The sequence below is a fragment of the Macaca nemestrina genome, chromosome 1 (genome assembly GCF_043159975.1).
Source record: "Macaca nemestrina isolate mMacNem1 chromosome 1, mMacNem.hap1, whole genome shotgun sequence".
Taxonomy (NCBI): Eukaryota; Metazoa; Chordata; class Mammalia; order Primates; family Cercopithecidae; genus Macaca; species Macaca nemestrina.
In genome coordinates, this window is record NC_092125.1 from 217,459,591 (window position 1) to 217,482,752 (window position 23,162).

The window sequence follows — 23,162 nt, forward strand, 5'->3', positions numbered from 1 at the left end:
CTGCATCGTGGGCTGGAGTCCACTCAGAGCAGGACAGCCCCACTGAGGTGAGAAGGCAGAGATCAGAGTTGAAGTCCACTGAAGCAACTGCAGTCTGTGGGGCAGGGCAGCAGTGAGGAGACAGCTGTTCAGAGGGGTAGCTGTCGAAGTCCATGAGGGGTTCCATGTGCACACTTATCAAGGATGGGACTGTACCTGCACAAGGAAAAGACAAACAGATTTAACAGAGGGGTGGCTGCTATCAAACTGAGTTTGGACCAGAGGTACTTGAGGTGGAGGAGGGTTGGGGAATGGATGATGGCGTTTCTGCCATCCAGGGTGGGAAGAACTCACACACACCTCATTAGCAGCCGGGTATCCAACTGAGACACTAGAATGACTGTGCTTTAGGAATAAGTGTCACACTTTACAGTAAGGCCTATTCTAGACCAACCCTAGTAAAGCCTAAAACCAAACCCTGACAAAATCCACAAAGCGGTGGATTGGTGATTGCCAAATTAGAGGGTCTTGGGAAATGCTGTGGGCTTTCCATGCATTCATTTTAATAAAACATAAACCAAGTCCACATAAGTCCAAAGTGATCAGACAGTAATTTTCCTGCTCACTAGAATAAAATTAATTCACACAATCAATGACACAAGCTAGTCAAGTCGACATTTAAGCAAAATACATCTAAGAACAGCTAACAAATAACTCTTCTCAAAATCACATAGAACATTTACCAAGATAAATCACATATGCTGAGGAATCCTTAGTATTTTCTGTCATTTCTCTTTGACTTGTGTATACTGTGCTCAAGCTCTTAAAATTATACACTTTAATTATACACTTTAAATATACTTGATTATACTTTAATAAATCTCAATTGCATGTAATTTATATTTCGATATATTTGTTAAATTTTATAATTTAAAAAAGTGTGCTGGCTTGATTCAAGAAATCTTTTTTATATTTAAAAAATATAATTTTATATATTATCAGGGCAAAAGAGAAAAACCGTATGATAACGTTATCATACACAGTAAAAGCATTTGGCAAAATTGAAAACTTTTTTCATGATTTTTATAAAAACAAACCCCAGAAAACTCTCAGCATGATAAAAACAGAAGGCAACACTTCTAACCCCATTAAGGATAGATTTGAAAAAATCTCACAGGTAACATTATATTAAATGGCATAAAATTGAATGCTTTTCTATTAAATCAGAGAAAAAAGTAGAATATCTGTTGGTACACTTTCAATTCAGCATGATACTAGAGATCTAAATCAATGCACTAAGGTAAGACAAATAAATAAAAGTAGTGAAAAGATTGAAAAGAAAGAATTGAAATAGTCTTTATTCACAGATAATGGCTGTGTATGTTAATAATCTTAGAAATCTACAAAAATCTACCAAAAGTAATTAGTGAGTTTGATAATGTTACAGAATATAAGCTCAATATAAGTAGTCTTGTGTATTTCTGTATATTAGCAGCGAGCATTTGGAAAAGGAAGTAAAAAGCAGTGTCATTTAAAGTAACATCTAAATACATGTTTTCTTATAGATAAATTCAACAGGCTGGGTGCAGTGGCTCACACCTATAATCTTAGCACTTTGGGAGGCTGAGGTGGGCAGATCATGAGGTCAAGAGATTGAGACCACCATGCGTAACATGGTGAAACCCAGTCTCTACTAAAAATGCAAAAAATTAGCTGGGTGTGGTGGCATGTACCTGTAGTCCCAGCCAGTCAGGAGGCTGAGACAGGAGGATCACTTGAACCTGGGAGGCAGAGGTTGCAGAGAGCCGAGATCGCATCACTGCACTCCAGCCTGGGTAACAGAGCAAGATTCTGTCTTAAAAAAAAAAAAAAAAAAAAGGAAAGAAAGAAAGAGAGAGGGAGGTGGTAAGGAGGGAGGGAGAGAAGAAAGAAAGAAAATCAACAAAATTTATGTACAGCAAGTGCACCAAAAATTACAAAAAATTGCTTTAAGAAATTACGAAAGAACTAAATTAGTGGGGAGATAAACCTTGTCATGGATCAGAAGAGTTATGTTTAAAAAGTCAGCTTTTCATCAGTTGATTTCCAGATCCAATGCAATTCTAATAAAAATTCCAAGCAACATTGTGGTAGAAAATTACAAGTTGATTCTACTATTTATATGGTAATGTCAGTGATCAAGAATAATAAAGGAGCAATATTATAAGAGAATAATGGTGAATGAATTCACTACCTATTTCCAGAATTACTCTGCAGCTATGAAAATCATGTGTTTTGTTGGAAAAAAATATATATCAGTGGAAGGGAAGAGAGTATCCAGAAATAGATACTCACATATATGTCTAATTAATGATTCTTAGGACATATGTATGTATACAAACATGTGTATGTGTATAGACACACACACACACACCTTTTTGAAGATTATCTATCATTATGTCCACATAGGGAACATTAAGAGAACATAAAAGGAAACTACAATATAGGAGATATCATATTTATCTCCAACAAAGGGTTTTTTTAGAGTGTGTGTATATGTGTGTGTGTGTGTATATATGTATATAGCACTCTGATTAAAACATAATGAAACAGTTTCTCTAAAGACTTGAATAGATACTTCAGAAAAGAAGATACATGAATGGTCAATTAGCATAGGAAAAGATGCTCTACTGTTTAGTCATCAGGGAGATCAATCAATACGACAATGAGATACCAGTACATATCCATGAGAATGGCTAAAATTTAAAAGGCTGAAAGTAGCACATGTTGGTGAGGATATAAAGCACTTGCAAGTGTTATACTTGTAGGAGTGAAAAATGGTATGACTCCTTTGAAAGTCTAACAGTTTCTTAGAGGTTAAACATATACAACTCAGATGGACAGTCCTTCGATTCCTGGGAATTTACATACTATGTCTGCACAACGATCTGTGTGTGTTTCCAGACTAAACTGAGGGGCGGGCTGCTATGTCTGGTGGCCCAGCAAGGAGATGCAGATGAACTGGGGAGGAAGAGAGTTTTTACTTCTGCAACTGGTTACAGGGAAAAGGCCTGGAAATTATCACCACACCAACTCAGAATTACAAAGTTCTCCTGAGCTTATGTGCCTTCTAAGCTATATGTGTATATGGAAGTTGCATTCATCTAAATACATAAGTGATTAACTTCTTTTAATCTAGAGCTAAGTTCTGAGTCCTGAAGACCTTCCTCTGGAGCCTCAGTCAGTTCACTTAATCTAAATGGGTCTAGGTGCTGGGGACCCTTATCCTGTCTTCTGCTAAATCACAGAGGTTTGGGGAGTTCCTTCAGACCTCCAATAAACTTGTTCGTGGAGGCCTGGGGAGTTTCTTCAGACCCGCAATAAAACTTGTTTAATGCTAAATGACCCCTTTAAAAGTGCCTTTGTAATTTTGTCATGCTTTAAGGCTCAGGAAAATCCTAGGCAAAACTCTTGGTGGGCTTTTGTTACATTCCAGCCTTTGTATAAGGGCACTGGCTTTTTGTTTGTTTGTTTGTTTCCTCTTAATATTTGATTGGACCACTCAGTTGGTATGAAACAGTTGTCAGGAGGCCTGTGGTAGTGAGACCTGGCCTGCCATGTGCGGATGCTCATGGTAGTTTCTTCATACTAGCCCAAACGTGGAGGATAGAAATGTCCAATAACAGGTGAAAGGATAAACAAATATGGTATAGCCACACAAAGGAATACTACTTAGCAATTACAAGGCATGAACTCTTGATGCAAATACTCATATGGATGGATTTTAAAATTACATTGATGCATGAAAGAAGGCAGACACAAAAGAACATAGGTATAATTTCATTTATAGAAAAATGGTTAAAAAGGAAATGGACCTGAAGTGGCAGCGGCTCCTTGGGGCCGAGGGTTGAAAGACTGATGAACTGCAAAGGGGTCCAAGAAACTTTGGTGTGTAGGGAAATTCCTCTATCTTGGTTGTGGCAGTAGTTCCATTAGTGTATGCATTTGTAAACATGCATTGAATTGCACATTTTAAAGTGATGCAATCTGTTGTACCTGAATTATAACTTAATAACATTGATTTCATCATCTTAATTTCTCCATACTAGCAATTAGCAGCTAGAAAATGAAATGCAATAAAACATAATAGAGATTAATAGCCGGAATCATTACATGCTTAAGAATATATGCAGTGAAGCAGGTACAAGGCCCCTAAAAGCAATTGGTGAGAAAAATGAAAGAAGGCTAAATAGAGAAATATATGTCATTTTCATTGATTGGAAGATTCCATGTTGTTAGCATATTACATCCACACAGTTCTGATTGATATTTGTAGTAGGAGATTTTAGGGAAATTTAAAAGCTAATTTCAAAATGTATTTGAAAATCAAGGAACCTAGAATAGGCAAGTTGGTCTTGAAGAAGCAATAAGTTGGAGGACTTACTCTGCTAGATTTCAAACCTGATATTAAAGCTACAGTAATTTTAAAACGGTAGTACTGGTGTAAGTAATCATAAATATATCAAAGTAAAAGAATACAGACTCAAACAATACGCCCACATATGAAGTTATTTAATGAGTAGAATCTTTTTTATTCATAAAAACATCCCTCAAAACAAAAAAGTTTTCCAACCACACACAGGAGGAGTATGAGTAGGGGAAGGTGTCTGTCCATCTATCCCTGGCCCCCAGCCCATGTGGTTTTGGCAGCAATGAGGGGTGTGGGGTAAGGGCTCCCGAAATTAAAATGGTATATGTGTGTATGAGAAGGAAAGGGGGGCAAACTGTGAGGAGCAGTGGAGGGGAAGGAACAAAGGAGGTCAGTACTGGGAAGGCTGAAGGAGGGAGGACATTTCATAACATTTATTGTTGCTAAAACTGCCGTGGACACCTTTGCCCATCAGCAGGCCTAGGGTCTTGGCAGTCATGGTGCCGGTGACATTGAAGGTGGGGGCTCCTCCGATGATCTTCGTTTGAAGATCCACAGTCAATTCCCCATCCTGCAGCAGTGAGTCCGGGACCACAGTACATTTCTAGCCCCCAGTGTCAGCCCATTCACAAAAAAGCTTGACCGGTCTTTGCCAACCAGGACACCAAGCTCAGCTGACGTGATGTCCATAAAGGTTTTCCCTGGGATGGTGGCCCAGATGGAGGGCGAGTCCTTGTTGCCCACGATGGCCGCGTCCTAACAGGTCCGGTCCGCCAGGAGGCTGTGGATAGAGGCATCCGCCTGGCCGTTGTGCTGCTGGGGGGGCTCCTCTGGTCGCTGCTGCTGGGGCCGCCTGGGCTGGCGGGCAGGGGAGGCGGAGAGCTCGGGGCAGGCGCTGCCCTCTTCACCATGGCTCTGCTAGCTGTGCAGCGGCCCTCGCACCGCCCTATATATATAATATATATATAATACTATACTTTAAGTTCTAGGGTACATGTGCACAATGTGCAGGTTTGTTACATAGGTGTACATGTGCCATGTTGGTTTGCTGCACCCATTAACTCGTCATTTACATTAGGTATTTCTCCTAATGCTATCCCTCCCCCAGCCCCCCACCCCAGGACAGGCCCTGGTGTGTGATGTTCCCCGCACTGTGTCCAGGTGTTCTCATTGTTCAGTTCCCACCCGTGAGTGAGAATGTGGTCGCACCGCCACTTCTAAATGTTTTAAAAACAAAGTCGCCAATGCCCTTCATTGGGGAAATGAAAGACTTTTAAGTAAAACGATTTTGAGTGAAATAATATTTGTTGTTTTAAAAAGTTAATATTAACAACCACTCTCCATCATACTTTGAAATTAACTTAACATGTGAAAATTCAAATTAGAAACCTTGTAAAGGAAAATGAGAAATAGTTTCATGAACTTGACATAGGAAAATCTTAGACTAGATACTGTAGCACTCACCACAATAAGAAATCAAGTGAATTGCACTTCATTTTTAAAAACCTTCTGCTTATTATGTTGTTAACAACTTAAAAGCTATCTGTAGACCAGAAATAGCAAATAATTATAATATAGCAAAAAATATATATATTTGAATGGACACATTCAAAATATATAAAGAACTCCTATAGATTACAAAGAAAATGACAAACACCCCAGTAATAAATGAAAATAAAAATCTGAGTAGATATTTCCCATAAGAAGATGTCTAACTGAACATTAAGCATGAGAAAACCAACATAGGATATCACTACACACCTGGTAGAATGGCTATAATTTAAAAGACCAAAAATATTAAGTGTGTGGGAATGTAGAGCAACTGGAAATGGCCTACATCTCTCATAGCAATGTAAAGTAATACAATTACTTTGCAATAGTCTGGGTCTTTTTTCTTCCCATTCACCAAGCAACTCCATCCCCAGCTATAGATACCCAGGAAAATAAGTACGTATCTTCACAGAAATAATTGTATGAGAATATTCATAGTTACTTATACACAGTAGCCAACAACTAAACCTGTCACCCATCAGAAAAATGGATCTCAAATTGTGTGATAATCATGCAATCAATAGGATATAACTTGGCCAAAACAAAGTGAAACAAGGGAAAAACACAAAGAAATTAGTGTCATATATAACCACCTGAGTAGGAGAAGTGAAAACAAGAGAACATAGTAAATGATTGCATTTGTTTATTTTTTTGAGATGGAGTCTCACTCTGTCCCCCAGGCTGGAGTGCAGTGGCACGATGTCGGCCTCTGACTCCCGGGTTCAAGAAATGTTCCCTGCCTCAGCCTCCTAAGTAGCTGTGATTACAGGCACCTGCCAGCGTGTCTGGCTAATTTTTGTATTTTCAGTAGAGACAGGGTTTTGCCGTGTTGGCCAGGCTGGTCTTGAACTCCTGACCTCAGGTGATCTGCCCACCTCAGCCTTGCAGTCTTGGGATTACAGGCATGAGGCACCAGGCCCAGCCAAAATGATTCCATTTTTATGAAGCACATGATCAAGCAAAATTAATCTGTGGTGGCTGCTCTAGTTTAAATATTAGTCCCCTCCAAATCACATGTTTAAATGTGGTCCCCAGTGTTGGAGGTGGGGGTTAATGGTAGGTGTTTGGGTCATGGGAGCGGATCCCTCATGACTAGATTAATCCCCGCCCTGGGAGAAGGTGGTGAGTGAATTCTCTCTTAGCTCCTGTAGGAGCCGGTTATTAAAAAGTGCCTCTCACCTTTACTTGCTGTCTTTTGCTTCCTCTCTCACCATATGATCTCTGCACACTCGGTTGCTTTTCACCTGCTGCTGCAAGTGGAAGCAGCCTCAGGCCCTCATGAGGAGCAGATGCGGGTGCCATGCTTCTTGTGCAGCCTGCAGAACTATGAACAAAATGCACCTCTTTTCTTTATAAATTACCCAGCCTCTGGTATTCCTTTCTAGCAGGACAAAGAGACTAAGGCAGTGACAACATTCAGAATATATTCTTCATTTGGGGGATGAGCATTGACTGGCAAGGACCACATCAGAACTTTGTGGCATGGAGGAAAATGTTCTCTGTCTTTAACTGGGTGTTATTATACAATGTATAATTATATTAAAATGTGTTAAGCTGTACTTTTAGGTTTTTTGCAGTATACTCTATGCAAATTATACCTCAGTGAAGAACTGTTAGCATACAACAAAGAGAGAGATAGAAACACTCAAAAATTGAAAATTGACAGAAAATAGGTAACAAATATTTAGCCTAGAAATAAGAGGGATCCATTGAGAAGAAACCAAAAGCAATGGAATAGAACAAAGATTAAAAAACAGTATAATACAAAAGAGTTTTAAATTTCAAAGTTTGAAATGATATTAAAGTGGCACACTCTTTCCTTGGGAAAATCAAGTGAGAACCATAAACTCTGAGACGAATTCCAGCAAAGGTATGTAAATCAGTTTGATCTAATGGTACAAGATTAGCTTTGAAGGCCAAAAGGAACTGGTTTCTAATTCTTATTCCTCTCCTCACTACTTTTGTGACCTAGGGAAATTTTCCAATCTTTCTGAGTTTGTTTTTTCATCAGGAACAGGATAATACCTAAGTGACAGGCTAGTTCATAGATTTAAATATGATCGCATGGCAGCGGACATGAACCATAATTAATTGTTAAGAATATATTTACACTGAACTCTCCTTTATCCATGTGAAAATTGTAGACAAACAACAATTGACAAAGAATAGACAGAATGTTCTAAGATAAATATTATTCCTTTGTTTCTGGAAAGAAGTCACACATATAGTAAAAATAATTAGAGAGGACCTAGTTCATATTGAACAATCTTCCCCAAACCCTGAAACAGGTCTATTTTCTAACACCAGAGATGTCTTGACTGAGTCCAACCCCTGCAATCTCCTCTGTCTAGAATAGACAGAGGAAGTTTGCTCCAGTCTTAGAACAGCATGGGCTGGCAAGCGCTCTCAGAGAGGCTCTCAGCTTCAACTCTAAAGGGCCTGAGGAATATGTGCAAGTGGGTTGGGTTAAGGCCAAGCTGAACCATACGGCCAGGGCTCTCACCAGCGCCAAAGTCAGTGGAAGGATATGAGTCCCCAGAGCTCTGCTACAGGCCATGGATGCTCCATGGAGGGGTGGTGAGCCTATGAATAACAATCAGGAGAAACATCGGTAATGGACAGGAGGCATAAATAAACCATGTCCACCCTCCTCTACAACCCAGGAAAGTTCTCCTTCAAAAAATGATGTCTTGAAGAAAACAGGTACAAATCTTTGTGACTTTGGATTAGACATTTTTAAAGTAGGCACAAACAATCCAAAAATAGATGGAGAAATGAACTTCATTAAAATAAAAACTTATATGCTTCAAAAGATAGTGTCAAGGAAGTGAAAAGATAATCCACATAATGGGAGAACTATTTCCAAATTATATATTTGACACAGGTCTAGTACCTAGAGTATATAAGGAATTCATATAACTGAGCAAAAAATGACAAACAACCCAATTTAACAATGGGAAGAAAGCTGTGAGTAGAGATTTCTCTAAGGAAACACACAAATGGCCAAGAAGCACATGCTAAGTTGTTCAATGTTTTTCATCATTAGGAAAATGTAAATTTAAACCAAAATGAGATACCACTTCACACCCAGTACTATGACGTAAGAAAAAAATAAAGACAATATATGTTTGGAAAGTTATGGAGAATATGGAATTCTCATATGTTACTGTTGGGAATGTAAAATGGCATAGCTACTGAATTTGGTGAACAGTGTGTGAGTTCCTCAGAAAGTTTAACAACAAAAAAAAGTTAAACATAAGGTGACATATGATGCAGCAGTTGCACTCCTAGGCTGATAACCAAGAAAATGAAAAACAGGTGTTCACTCAAAAACTTGTACAAAGCTGTTCATAGCAGCATTATTCTTAATAGTTAAAAAGTGGAAACATCTTAAACCACCATCAGTTGATGAATAAACAAAATGTGGTGTAACCATATAGTGGCATATTATTGGGCCATAAAAGTTCATGTACTGATGCAGGTTACGAAGGATGAAACTTGAGAACAGTATGCTAAGAAACAGATGGAAAATGCCACAGTTTGTTGTTCCATACAGAGGAAGTGCCCAGAACAAGTACATCTCTATCTAGAGAAAGTAGATTAGTGGTTGTCAGAGACAGCAAGAAGGGGGCAATTGAAGAGTGACTGCCCGTAGGTACAGGCATGGTTTTTGGCATTATGAAAATATTCTGGAATGAGGTAGTGGTGATGGTTGTGAAACTTTTGGAATATGGTAAAAGACTGAAATGTGTGGTTAAAATGGTGAATTTTGTGATATATGAATTATACTATAGAAATAATGATAACAGTAATAAAGCAAAGTGTCTTTCCACATCTCCATGTCCTGTATTTTCATTAAAAAAAAAAAAAAAGGAAAAGAAAACATTTCAGGCCAGGCTCAGTGGCTCACTCCTGTAATCCCAGCACTTTTGGAGGCCTAGGTGGGAGGATCGCTTGGGGCCAGAAGTTCAAAACCAGCCTGAGCAACATAGCAAGACCTTGTCTCTATGAAAAATAAAAAATTAGCCAGAAATGGTGATGTGCGCCTAGAGTTCCAACTACTTGGAAAGCTGAGGTAGGAAGATCGCTTGAGCCCAGGATTTCGAGGTTGCAGTGATCTATAATCACCGATGCACTCCAGCGTGGGTGATAGAGCAAGACCCTGTCTCAAAAAGGAAAGAAAGAAAATAAAAAAAGGATCTCACTTTAATAGTAAGTGACCAGAATGTGATGCTGGCAGCATGTTGTGAGGAAATGTATTAGATGAAAGAAGTTAAATTCCAGAAGTTTTCCTTTTTTCAGAAATGAGGTATGAGGGAGCAAAACATGTACCTGGAAGGAACTGACCCGGCTGGATTGGAAAATGTGAGAAGGGGGTGGGGAAGAGGCTGCTCCACCTGAGATCTGGCTCCAGGACTTACAGCAAGGGGAACTTGGACAAGTTACAGACTCTCTGTGCCTCAGTTTCTTCATAAGCAAAACAGAAAGAATCATCCCATCAACTGTAAGGTCAGTGCTATCAGTGGGTCCCCAAATTGAGTGCACAAATCTAAGGTTTGTGCTTCAACTTCAAAAACTCAAACTAATAACAAACTTGGCCTTATGAGAAATCATAAGTATTTTTCTATTTCCATGAGAATTTAATCTCAAAACAGGAATCAGAAAAATATTAAGTCCAAGGCATAACACCTAAACCATTGCTCATATTTATTCTTTCTAAATAGAGCAAAGTGTAAAATCATCTCCATAAAACATACACTGTGGTTATAAAAAGGCAAAAGTCTTAGTGAGAATCATTGGTATTCCATAGAAGAGTGAATTAAACACAGCCAAGGGAAGACCCAAGTCTCATACTTCTCTTGTATATTCCAAAGTTTCAGGGAAATTCCAGGTGATAGAGGTTATTTCCCATAATGTTAAAGCAAGGTTTCAGACACTTGAGAATTTTGGTCCCAGTCCTCTAGGAGGGCACACCTCTGTCCTGGAAAATAATCCAGGTATGTATATTCTTCCTGTGACTCATTCTGGTCATTCTTCTAGCATCACAAAAACCAAAAAATGGAAATATGTCCAAAGACATGATTTGCTATCCCTCTTCTTCAGGTTTCTTACCTGTTACATATGGATAATAGCATTACCTTAAGGATTATGGTGAAGATACGACGTCCAAATATGAGCACAGTTTTGAGCAAAATGCCTTGTATGAATTGGTCAGTGAATATCTACTAAATAATTATGTGAATATTTACTGAATTATGTGGATCCTATCAATAATGACTGAATAATGACTGTGATTGCTTTTATTGGCAGTGCTGAAAACTCATCCCTGTGTGACCTCAAGTAAGCCATGTAACTTTGTGAACCTGCAGTTTTATCATTTTTAAAATGAAGAAACTTGACAGATTTTCATCATGACACAGAACGTCAGGTCTCCCAGACCCCGGAAAATACATTTACTTAAAGCTGTTGATACATCTCAAAGCAGTATCCTTCCAGTGTCATTGGAGGACAGTGCGGGCCGCAGTGAGGCACGCCTTCAAATGGGATTGATCCAGTCCTCGTTCCTTCACTTCCACATGAATGCTGAGCGGCCCAGGATCACACCCAGTGCACCCACAACTCAGGCAAGTCCAGCAGCCAATCCTAGGAGACCTGGGCTACAGAACAGTCTCCCAAGTTCCAGGCTCACAAAACCTCGGTGGGGATGGAAGCTGAGAAAGTGAGGAGGTGGCTCAGGGGATTGCTCTTTCCTACTCATTCCTCTCATCTCAAACTCACCTTCTGCTGCACCACTGAGGATCACCAGCCAACCCTGACCATAACCTTGACCTTGCCATGTTCTGTTAGTGAAATGAAACCAAAAATGAATGATGTTAGTCCAACTCAACAAAATATATATCAAAACATATTCCATAAGAGCCGCTCATGGCCCTGTTCTTTCCAGTATATGGGAAAACAAAAGGGAAACAACCAAATAGCGTCAGGTTTATGAAACTTCCTAAGATAGATGGTCATACATGTTTTCAGGAGATCTCTATATACATGAATTTGATCACTTGATCCCTTGAAAAGAGCTCTTGAGGCACTAGAATGACATCCACAATTGACAAGTATGAAATGTGGTGCTCAGTGCCATGAAAATACAAATCAACCCACATAGAGGAAGAGCTTTGGACATAGGGATGTCAAACTGGTCTAGAGTGTAGTGAAAGCCAAGATGCTTTTCTTACCGGTGCCCCAGTAAGAAAAAAGAAATCAACATAACAATGAGATGCAGCAAGAAGAATACTGAGACAGGAAAGAAAACATTTTTAAAAAATGAATTATTCATTCACTTTCTAGTAGATACAGAAAAACTGCAGAAGATGCAGAGGATATCAGTGCAGGCTAAAAGTTTCATATCTTACACTTGCAGAAAAGGCTTAAGATCTGTTTTAACTGGGAGCAGGTGGGGTGACTTCATGACTGCCCTTAAGAAAATATAACCTGTTGGGAAACTGTTTCTGCCTTGATGATGTTGTACAGACAAGAGATAAACAGTGAGGAATGTGCTTAGATGTATTGGGAAAGAGATGGTCTGTGGCATTGTCACAAAGGTACATGAATATTGAGAGTGAATGCTGAAGGAATGAGCCCATTGGTGGTGACCCTCAGGTGAGACCAGGGTGCCTGTGTTTCAGCCAAGCCGGGGCAATTGGAACGCAGGCTCCTAAGATTCCATGACACCCCCACCTTCTAATTCTGTTATTGCAACTGCAGACCGTTACCTGGCACGCTGGCCACAATCTTCCTCACTCTTGTGAGACTCTGAGCGACTGGCAGTGCCTTAGCTCTGAACTCAGACACCTCGAACCTTGTTTTGGTGGTTAAGGATCCTAAAGTGCTGTGGGGACTGATCTCGTTTTTCTCAACAGTAAGTTAAGAATTTCAGTTACTGCCATCCCTCAGTCCTGATTCAACCTATTTGATTTCACCGGTTTGTAACCCATCATGTGTTTGGGTTTCTTCTCCCCAGTTCCTGACTCCACGTCTTCTGCCACACACGTCAGCATGGTGGTATATGCGGGCCCTTGGTCCAGTAAGAAGGCAGACATGAACACTCTAGAAATCAACGAGAAATTGCGCCCCCAGCGGACAGAGAAGAAACATCAGTTCCTAAACACCAAGGAGAAATATCTTGTAACTCAAGTGGCCTACTTTCTGACCAAGGGGCAGAACAGTTACAGTAAGTTCCATAGGCTCACCATCACAAAAGTGATGAATGATGTCCTGTCTTCTCTCTGAGAAACTGAATTCTCTCTCCATCAAAAATAATTTAATCCTTCCCTTGCTTCTAGGAAAATAGAAATGGGTATTTTCACATTTTGTTAATGTTAGAAGACAGAGGTACCAAAGTATTTTGAAACTTTCCCTGTTTGCCGTCAGGTGGGGATGGACCTAGAGGTCGAATAGCAGTTATTGATTTCGGACACAGGCACGGAACCACCTGTTTTCTCCGAGAGGCTAAATCATGTTTTCAAGAATCCTCTCTGTACCATATAAGATCCGGCAGACAAATGACATCTAGTCTGTTGTTCTAAATGTCTGGGACTAGTGAACTTTTATTCAGGTCAAGCTTCTGTTGAGGCCCAATAGGCAAAGCTCTGTTCTAGGGACCCTGAGGGAAATTTGGTGATAGTACACAGTACCCGCTATGTGGGGCCTCAAGAGGAGTCTGCTTCTAATAGAACCTGTGGTATCTATAACCGACAGCATCAAGAGCAGGGAGTAGGGGCCGTGCAAGGTGGCTCAGTACTGTAATCCCAGCATTTTGGGAGGCTGAGGCGGGTGGATCACGAGGTCAGGAGTTTGAGATCAGCCTGGGCAACATGCAGAAACCCCGTCTCTACTAAAATTACAAAAATTACGTGGGAAATGGTGGTGGGCACCTGTAATTCTAGCTACTCGGGAGGCTGAGGCAGGAGAATCCTTTGAACCCAGGAGACAGAGGTTGCAGTGAGCCAAGATCACAGCATTGCACTCCAGCCTGGGTGACAGGGCAACACTCGTCAAAAAAAAAAAAAAAAAAAATTAAAGAAAAGAAAAAGCAGAGCGTACCCTGGTGAGAGGGAAGTCCTGCTTCCTCGGGCACAGGCTTTTGTTCCTAAAAGGAAGAAAGACTGCACCCGAGGATGTGTGGAAGTAGTAGTGCAGTGTGCAGAGCAGGAACCCTGAGTCTGTCTCCTGGGCTGCATGCAACTTGCTTGTCCTGTCTGTCCCTCAGTTTCCTCATCTGTTCATAGGGTGCTACAGTAATACCTACCTCTGTAAATTGCTGCAATGAGTTACATGAGTTATTTCTTGTCAATCTCCTGGAACATTTATTGGCACAGAGTAAACACTATCTATTAGTTCCTCATTCTACTGTTTGTAAATTAACACAAACTTTGTTAGTATTAGGGCGTATTTCCTTGATAGTCTTGTGGTCTTATGTCTCATAATTTATGTTTCTGTTATGATTGTTAAAATCATATCTGCAGATATGATTTAAAAATCAAAGATTTTTAAGATCTTTGACATATTTGTCCTTGAAATTCCCAAACGGAAACCATCAGTCCCATAGTCCTAGGGGCCTTCCCAACTGTCCAAGAAATCTCTACTTCATGCCCCAGTGCAGTGTTTTGGAGGAGAGGCTGCAAGGCTTGGGGAAGTGGCCCCACATGCAGAGTCACACCTCAGGGGCTGTGAATTCTGACTCCACTTTATTGTGATTGAATCATCTTGTCAACTTCCTTGATGTGCCCTTGAGTTTCGGTTTGTTTGTCTCTAAATTTTGGAGGATGAGATGCCAGAAAGTCGGGAGACTCAAGAGTAAAGAGGTGGAAATCCCTGCCTAGAGCCTGGTACTGGGGTCAGTTATGTCCTTGGGACGGACCTGGCTCCTGCCCTGTAGGCAGTGACCACCGCTGTGTGTCCAGCTTTTCACTGAGGCCGGTGTGTCTGTCTTTTCTCAGACTATGAAGAGTGCAAAGACCTCCTAAAATCTATGCTGCGGGATGAGCTTCAGTTGAAGGAGGAGAAGCTTGCAGAGCAGCTCGGGCAAGCTGAAGAGCTCAGGTGAGGGGGCCCTATGCAGGCAGTTGGGCAGGTGTGTAAATCTCTGAAGTACAGCCGCTCGGCGAGGTGAAGTAAGAGCTAAGCTGGGTCTGGGGAAGGGCAGGAATTGCCATGGCAGGCTCACAACACACAAAGATTTATGAAACAGAGAACAAGGATAATAATAAGTTATGGGTTGCAGTTGTTTCCCAGAGCCATGATTTCTCTTTTTGAAAGAAGTAATTGTTGAGGTGAAATTTGCATAACACAAAATTAACTAAAGGAGTGGGAACCACCCAACAGCATTCAGTGTACTCAAAATGGTGCGCCATCACCACCCCACTTACCCTTAGTCAGAATCACCTCCTGACTGACTGTGGCTTCTCATCCTTTCGGTCAATCAGTGTTGCCTTCTGGAGCCTGTCATTCTTTTCTTCTTTCATCTTTTCGACTGGTCCCCTCTGCACTGGGCCTCATTTCTGTCCATGGCTTTGCATCTAGTGACTGCGAGATGCGCTATGTGTATTTTCACATGGAAATGTCCATGGCCAGAGTGAGGAACTGAAAGGATGAATGTCTTTTTGAAAGTGAATAAGGAAGACACCTACTTTTGTTTAGAGAAGGGAAAGATGAATGGAACATTGTCGAGGATCTTACAGGAGCCCTCTCTGATATAGAGGAAGCCTGTAAACCATTTTTTGTTCTTTCTCTTGGCCACAGACATTTGAAATATGTGCTGACCTTCTCCTTGGAGGTCTCCTTGAGGACATTGTCTCAGAAATCTCTGTCGCAATATTCGAACTGATCACTCACCCCTTTCCACTGTTCAATTTTCTCTACTATGTCACCTTAGGCAATATAAAGTCCTGGTTCAGTCTCAGGAACGAGAGCTGAGCCAGTTAAGGGAGAAGTTGCGGAAAGGGAGAGATGCCTCCCGCGCATTGAATCAGCATCTCCAGGCCCTCCTCACTCCGGATGAGCCGGCCAACTCCCAGGGGAAGGACCTCCAAGAAGAACTGGCCAAGGGCTGTAGGCTGGCACAGCATCTCATCCAAAAGCTCACCCCAGGTAAGGTTTCCATAGGATCTGATGACCCAGAACCCCAGGCTTATGAGAGACTCCAGACCTTCGTACTTTCACAATGACAGTTGTATCGGTGGTGTTTTTTTCCACTAAACATATGTAGCCATGACATGACCAGGACTTCCTGGGTGAGATCAGAGATGGGAAACCCTGCAACCCATGGGGTTGGAGGTCACAGTATTGGGAATGTCCCTCCTTCCTTGATGGAAGATGGTCTTTGGAGCCAGAGGCAACATCTCTCTAGTTGTAAAGGAGAGGAAGGAGGCTGTGACAGGAGGGTGCTTGTTAGAGTGAAAAGAGCTCTGGACTAAGAATGAAGGTTCCCAGGCTGTCTCTTTGGCAATGTTCTTAGTAAGTGTCGGTGAGTGAGTGATTTTTCCCTCGTGAGATTCTCTCTCTCCATCTGCAAAGGCAGGCACATTGTCTCTTGCAAGATTCTGAAGCATCCAAATGTGGGAACACTTATGACTGTTTTTAAAAATGAGATAAAGCCCCTCGCCGTGTGGTGTTGGGGAAGGCACTTGACGTGGGGGCATTTGGTGGTAGGAGGTGCTTCAGACTGGAGCACTCCCCATGGAGAGCATGTCCCTGAATAACACAGGAGAAGCCACATGGAGGGCCTGTGAAGTCTCCTGATACATAGAGGACTGTGGTGCCAGTTTGTCCTCTCCTAAGAGAAAGAATTACGTTCGAAATGCAAACTGTGACAGGACACCAAGCCTGTGCCTGGGAATCAGATTTGTGGTGGGATGATGGAGACAGCTGCCAAAGTCCTGAGAGAGGCTGTGCAAGTCCCCAGTGATATAGGCAACAAAGGGTCTTTTCAATATTTGGCCACATCTTGATGGTGGCCCTCCAGAGCAGAAATGCATTGCCTGATGGAACAAGAAACCATGCCAGGGCATTTTGTTAAAGTAAAACATGAGGGCTTTCAGTTGAATGGTGACCCTTGCCTAGATGTTCATGTCTCTGTGCACATTGGGCTGACTGTGCTTCTAGAGTGTGAAGTGGGAAATATCTGAATGAACACTTCTGTATTTACAGAAAATGATGAAGATAACGATGAAGATGTTAAAGTTGAGGAGGCTGAGAAAGTACAGGAGTCATGTGCCCCCAGGTAACCCTGAATAATCAGGAGCAAGTAATGGATTTTGACATATGAAAAAGGTCTAAGAGGCACACCCTCTCTGGCATCTATGATGAGCCAAAAGTCTGCATTCCCTTGGCCACAGTATGTGAAATTCAACCCAACTTAGACACAGGGTGTGGCAGCTGTTGTGTTTCTCTGTGTGTGGCGAGTGTGATGTCTGTACTGTACAGGGATAGCTGAGTCTTCTTCTTTCTCAGCTCCTATCTGTCCAGTGCAATGAACACCAGTTGCCCTCTTCCTCTCTGTCTCCCATGGCTGCCATGCTCTGTTGCAGAGAGAAGAGGATTGCCTGTTCCCTCTTAAAGGGAGCCTCCTGTTTGCTTTCTGTGACCACTCTCCTAATCCCTCCTGTCAAAACCGGCTAGGACTCCCTGGGGTCCAATCCCTCTGTGTTTAATCTTCTGGCATCTCTATCTCACCTCATCAGGGAGGTGCGGAAGGCTGAAGAAAAGGAGATCCCTGAGGACTCACTGGAGGAATGTGCCGTCACTTGTTCAAATAGCTATGGCGCTTCTGAGTCCAACCAGCCTCACAAGAACTCCAAAATCACATTTGAGGAAGACCAAGTGGACTCAACTCTGCTTATAGACCGTGGATCGTCTCCAGATGGATGGCAGGATGCTCTAAACCTTGTCCCAGGTAGCCTCTATTTTCCTTGTGTCTCATACCTCTGTCTAGGCTACGGAAGATCCATTGTGAGTACAGGCTGTATAGGTACATATTGGTTTACTCAGAAACTAGGATGAAGCTAGCTGTGGTGACTGACATATATATTTGCAGCACTTTGGGAGGCCCAAGTGGGAGGATCATTTGAATTCAGGAGTGCAAGAGCAGACTGGAGAATATGGTGAAACCCATCTTTACAAAGAATACAAAACATTAGCCAGGCATGTTCCTTTGCCCCTATAGTCCCAACTGCTCAGGAGGCTTAGGTGCGAGGATTGGCTCAGATGATCCTCCCACCCTCATTCACTTTTCTCAGGCTAGACTCTCTCCTTTTCATTGGCTTGTCTTAGCTGTTAATAAGAAGTCTCTGGCCAGGGTCGCTGGCTCACATCTGTAATCCCAGCACTTTGGGAGGGTGAGGTGGGCAGATCACCTGAGGTCAGGAGTTCGAGAGCAGCCTGGCCAACATGGCGAAATTGCATCTCTACTAAAAATACAAAAAATAGCTGGCATAATGGTTTGTGCCTGTAATCCCAGCTACTTGGGAAGCTGAGCCACGAAAATCACTTGAACCCAGGAGGTAGAGGTTGCAGTGAGCTGAGATCGTGCCACTGCACTCCAGCCTGGGCGACAGAGTGAGACTCCCTCTCAAACAAAACATAAAAAACCAAAACCAACCAACCAGTCAAACGAAAAATTTAATGAAACAAAAAACAATCTCTTGAGCTACACAGAAACATTCGCCTCTCATGGGGTAAAAAGCTCAGAGCCCAGCCTTGCTTTATGGAAACTTTTAAGCAAGAAAAGGGTGGAAGTGTTTGTGTCCTGATTTCAAGGTGACTGCGTAGCTCAGACACGTTGACTTAAAGGAGATCAAGAGTGGAGATGCGAAGAGTGAAACCAGGGAAACAGCATCTTCAAATCAGTGGACTAGGCTGTCAGTGACATCCCTCAATCCTGAATCAACCTATTTGATTTCACCAGTTATTAACCCATCATGTGTTTGGATTTTTTCTCCCCAGTCCCTGGTTCCACCTCTTCTGCCGCAAACATCAGCATGGTGGCATCTGCTGGTCCTTGGCCAAGTGAGAAGTCAGAGATGAACACTCCAGAAATCAACGAGAAACTGCGCCCGCAGTTGGGAGAAAAGAAAGAACAGTTTAGAAACACTAGAGAGAAATTTCTTGTAACTCAAGTGGCCTACTTCCTGGCCAACCAGCAGAACAGTTATAGTAAGTTCTATAGGCTCACCATCACAAAAGTGATGATGTCCTGTCTTCTCTCTGAGAAACGGAATTCTCTCTCCATCAAAAATAATTTAATCCTTTCCTTACTTCTAGGAAAATAGAAATGGGTATTTTCACATTTTGTTAAAGTTGGAAGACAGAAGTACCAAAGGATTTCCTAACTTTCCATGTTTGCAGTCAGGTGGGGATGGGCCTAGAGGTAAAATCTCAGTGATGGTTTCAGACACAGGCACAGAATGACCTGTTTTCTCCAAGAGGCTAAATCATGTTTTCACGAATCCTCTCTGTATCATATAAGATCTGGCAGACAAATAACATCTAGTCTGTTGTTCTAAATGTCTCGGGCTAGTGAATTTTATTCAGTTCAAGCTTCTGTTGAGGCCCAATAGGCCAAGCTCTGTTCTAGGGACCCTGAGGGAAATTTGGTGATAGTACACAGTACCCGCTGTGAGGGGCGTCAAGAGGAGTCTGCTCCTAATAGAACCTGTGGTATCTATAACCGACAGCATCAAGAGCAGGGAGTAGGGGCCGTGCAAGGTGGCTCAGTCTTGTAATCCCAGCACTTTGGGAGGCTGAGGCAGCTGGATCACGAGGTCAGGAGTTTGATTCCATCCTGGGCAATGTGGAGAGACCCCGTCTCTATTAAAATTAGAAAAATTATCTGGGTGTGGTGGCGGGCGCCTGTAATCCCAGCTACTCGGGAGGCTGAGTCCAGAGAATCCTTTGAACTCAGGAGACAGAGGTTGCAGTGAGCCAAGATCATGCCATTGTAGTTCAGCCTGGGCGACAGGGCAAGACTCATCAAAAAAGAAACAAACAAAAAAGGCAGAGAGTAGCCTGGTGGGAGGGAAGTCCTGTTTCTTGGGGCACAGGCTTTTGTTCCTAAAGAGGAAGAAAGATGTACCCAAGAATGTGTGGAAGTAGCAGTGCAGTGTGCAGAGCAGGAACCCTGGGCCTGTCTCCTGGGCTCCATCCAAGTTGCTTGTCCTGTGTGTCCCTCAGTTTCCTCATCTATTCATAGGGTGCTACAGTAATACCTACCTCTGTAAATTGCTGCAGTGAGTTACATGAGCTATTTCTTATCAATCTCCTAGAACATTTATGGGCACAGAGTAAACACTGTCTATTAGTTCTTCATTCTACTGTTTGTAAATTAACACAAACTTTGTTAGTATTTGGGCATGTTTCCTTCATAGTCTTGTGGTCTTATGTCTCATACTTTATGTTTCCGTTATGATTCTTAAAATCGTATCTGCAGTTACCATTGAAAACTCAAAGATTTTTAAGATCTTTGACATAGTTGTCCTTGAAATTCCCATTAAAAGGGAAACCATCAGTCCCATAGTCCTAGAGGCCTTCCCAATTGTCCGAGAAATCTCTGCTTCATGCCCCAGTGCAGTGTTTTGGAGGAGAGGCTGCAAGGCTTGGGAAAGTGGCCCCGCATTCAGAGTCAGACCTCAGGGGCTGTGAATTCTGATTCCACTTCATTGTGGTTGAATCATCTTGTCAACTTCCTTGATGTGCCCTTGAGTTTCGGTTTGTTTGTCTCTAAATTTTGGAGGATGAGATGCCAGAAAGTCGGGAGACTCAAGAGTAAAGAGGTGGAAATCCCTGCCTGGAGCCTGGTATTGGGGACAGTTATGTCCTTGGGATGGACCTGGCTCCTGCCCTGTAGGCAGTGACCTCAGCAGCATGTGCAGTCTTTCACTGAGGCCAGTGTGTCTGTCTTTTTTCAGACTATGAAGAGTGCAAAGAACTCCTAAAATCTATGCTGAGGGATGAGCTTCAGTTGAAGGAGGAGAAGCTTGCAGAGCAGCTCGGGCAAGCTGAGGAGCTCAGGTGAGGGGGCCCTATGCAGGCAGTTGGGCAGGTGTGTAAATCTCTGATGTATAGCAGCTCGGAGGGTAGAAGTAAGAGCCAAGCTGGGCCAGGGGAAGGGCAGGAATTGCTATGGCATGCTCACAATACACAGAGGTTTGTGAAACAGAGACCAAGGACAGTAATAAGTTATGGGTTGCAGTTGTTTCTCAGAGCCCCGTTTTCTCTTTTTGAAAGAAGTAATTGTTGAGGTGAAATTTGCATAAGACATGATGAACCAAAGGAGTGGGAATCACCCAGCAGCATTCAGTGTACTCAAAATGGTGCGCCATCACCACCCCACTTACCCATAGTCGGAATCACCTCCTGACTGACTGCGGCATCTTATCTTTGACCCAGTCAATGTTGCCTTCTGGAGCCTGTCATTCTTTTCTTGTTTAATCTTTTCAATTGGCCCCGTCTGCACTTGGCCGCATTTCTGTATATGGTTTTGTATGTAGTCACTGCAAGATAGACTATGTGTATTTTCACATGGAAATGTCCATTGCCAGAGTGAGGAGCTGAAAGGATGTCTTTTTGAAACTGAATAAGGAAGACACCTAATTTTGTTTAGAGAAGGGAAAGATGAATGGAACATCGTCGAGGATCTTACAGGAGCCCTCTCTGACATAGAGGAAGCCTGTAAACCATTTTTGCTTCTTTCTCTTGGCCACAGACATTTCTTTAAACGTGTGCTGACCTTCTCCTTGGAGGTCTCCTTGAGGACACTGTCTCAGAAATCTCTGTCGCAATATTCGAACTGATCACTCACCCCTTTCCACTGTTCAATTTTCTCTACTATGTCACCTTAGGCAATATAAAGTCCTGGTTCAGTCTCAGGAACGAGAGGTGAGCCAGTTAAGGGAGAAGTTCCGGGAAGGGAGAAATGCCTCCCGCGCATTGAATCAGCATCTCCAGGCCCTCCTCACTCCGGATGAGCCGCCCAACTCCCAGAGGCGGGACCTCCGAGAACAGCTGGCCAAGGGCTGTAGGCTGGCACAGCACCTCGTCCAAAAGCTCACCACAGGTAAGGTTTCCATAGGACCTGGAGACCCAAAACGCCAGGCTTATGAGAGACTCCCGACCTCCATCCTTTCACAATGTTGTATCATTGGTTTTTTTTTTCACTGAACATTTGTGGCCCTTCCAGGACTTCCTGTGTGATATCAGAGATGGGAAACCCATGGGTTTGGAGGTCACAGTATTGCAAATGTCCCTCCTTCCTTGGTGGAGATGGTCTTTGGAGCAAGAGGCAGCATCTCTCTAGTGGTCAAGGAGAGGAAGGAGGCTGTGACAGGAGGGTTCTTGTTAGAGTGAAAAGAGCTGTGGACTTAGAATGAAGGTTCTCAGGCTGTCTCTTTGGCAATGTTCTTAGTAACTGTCGGTGAGTGAGTAATTTATCCTTCTTGAGTTTCTCTGTGTCCATCAGAAAAGGCAGGAAAATTGTCTCTTGCAAGGCTCTGAAGCATCTAAATGTGGGAACACTTACAACTGCTTTTGAAAATAAGATAAAGCCCCTCGCCGTGTGGTGTTGGAAAAGGCACTTGACATGGGGGTATTTGGTTGTAGGAAGTGCTTCAGACTGGTGCACTCCCCATGGAGAGAATGTCCCTGAATAACACAGCAGAAGCCACATGGAGGGCCTGTGAAGCCTCCTGAGGCATAGAGGACTGTCGGGCAAGTTTGTCTGCTCCAAAGGGAAAGAATTAGGTTCCAAATGCGAACTGTGACACAACACCAAGTCTGTGCCTGGGAATCAGATCTGTGGCGGGATGCGGGAGACAGCTGCCAAAGTCCAGAGAGAGGCTGCACAAGTCCCCAGTGATATGCAGAGCAAAGGGTCTTTTCAATATTTGGTGACATCTTGATGGTGGCCCTCCAGATCAGAAATGCATTGCCTGATGGATCAGGAAAGCATGCCAGGGCATTTTGTTAAAGATAAAACATGAGAACTTTCAGTTTAACGGTGACCCATGCCTAGATGTCCATGTCTCTGTGCACATTGGACTGACTGTGCCTGCAGAGTGTGAAGTGGGAAATATCTGAACGAACACTTCTGTATTTACAGAAAATGATGAAGGTGAGGATGAAGATGTTAAAGTTGATGACACTGAGTAAGTACAGGAATCATGTGCCCCAGGTAACA

At 42.6% G+C, this 23,162-nt stretch overlaps 1 protein-coding gene and 1 pseudogene across 7 annotated transcripts in view; one reads left to right on the forward strand and one right to left on the reverse strand.

The window, feature by feature from the left end:
• Positions 1-23,162, forward strand: part of LOC139364224 (NBPF family member NBPF3-like) — a 55,273-nt gene that overhangs the window by 15,246 nt on the left and 16,865 nt on the right. The window contains exons 4-15 of one of the 7 annotated variants that reach the window (XM_071099783.1): positions 10,241-10,447; positions 11,249-11,422; positions 12,464-12,851; positions 12,954-13,163; positions 14,932-15,034; positions 15,867-16,081; positions 17,141-17,213; positions 17,674-17,885; positions 18,935-19,144; positions 20,896-20,998; positions 21,829-22,043; positions 23,085-23,130. In XM_071099783.1, coding sequence (XP_070955884.1) covers positions 12,989-13,163; positions 14,932-15,034; positions 15,867-16,081; positions 17,141-17,213; positions 17,674-17,885; positions 18,935-19,144; positions 20,896-20,998; positions 21,829-22,043; positions 23,085-23,130 — 1,352 coding nt within the window. In that variant the 5' untranslated portion in view covers positions 10,241-10,447; positions 11,249-11,422; positions 12,464-12,851; positions 12,954-12,988. The other 6 variants (XM_071099778.1, XM_071099794.1, XM_071099777.1 and 3 more) reach the window with 6 other exon arrangements.
• LOC139356196 (profilin-1 pseudogene) lies at positions 4,779-8,495 on the reverse strand (annotated as a pseudogene).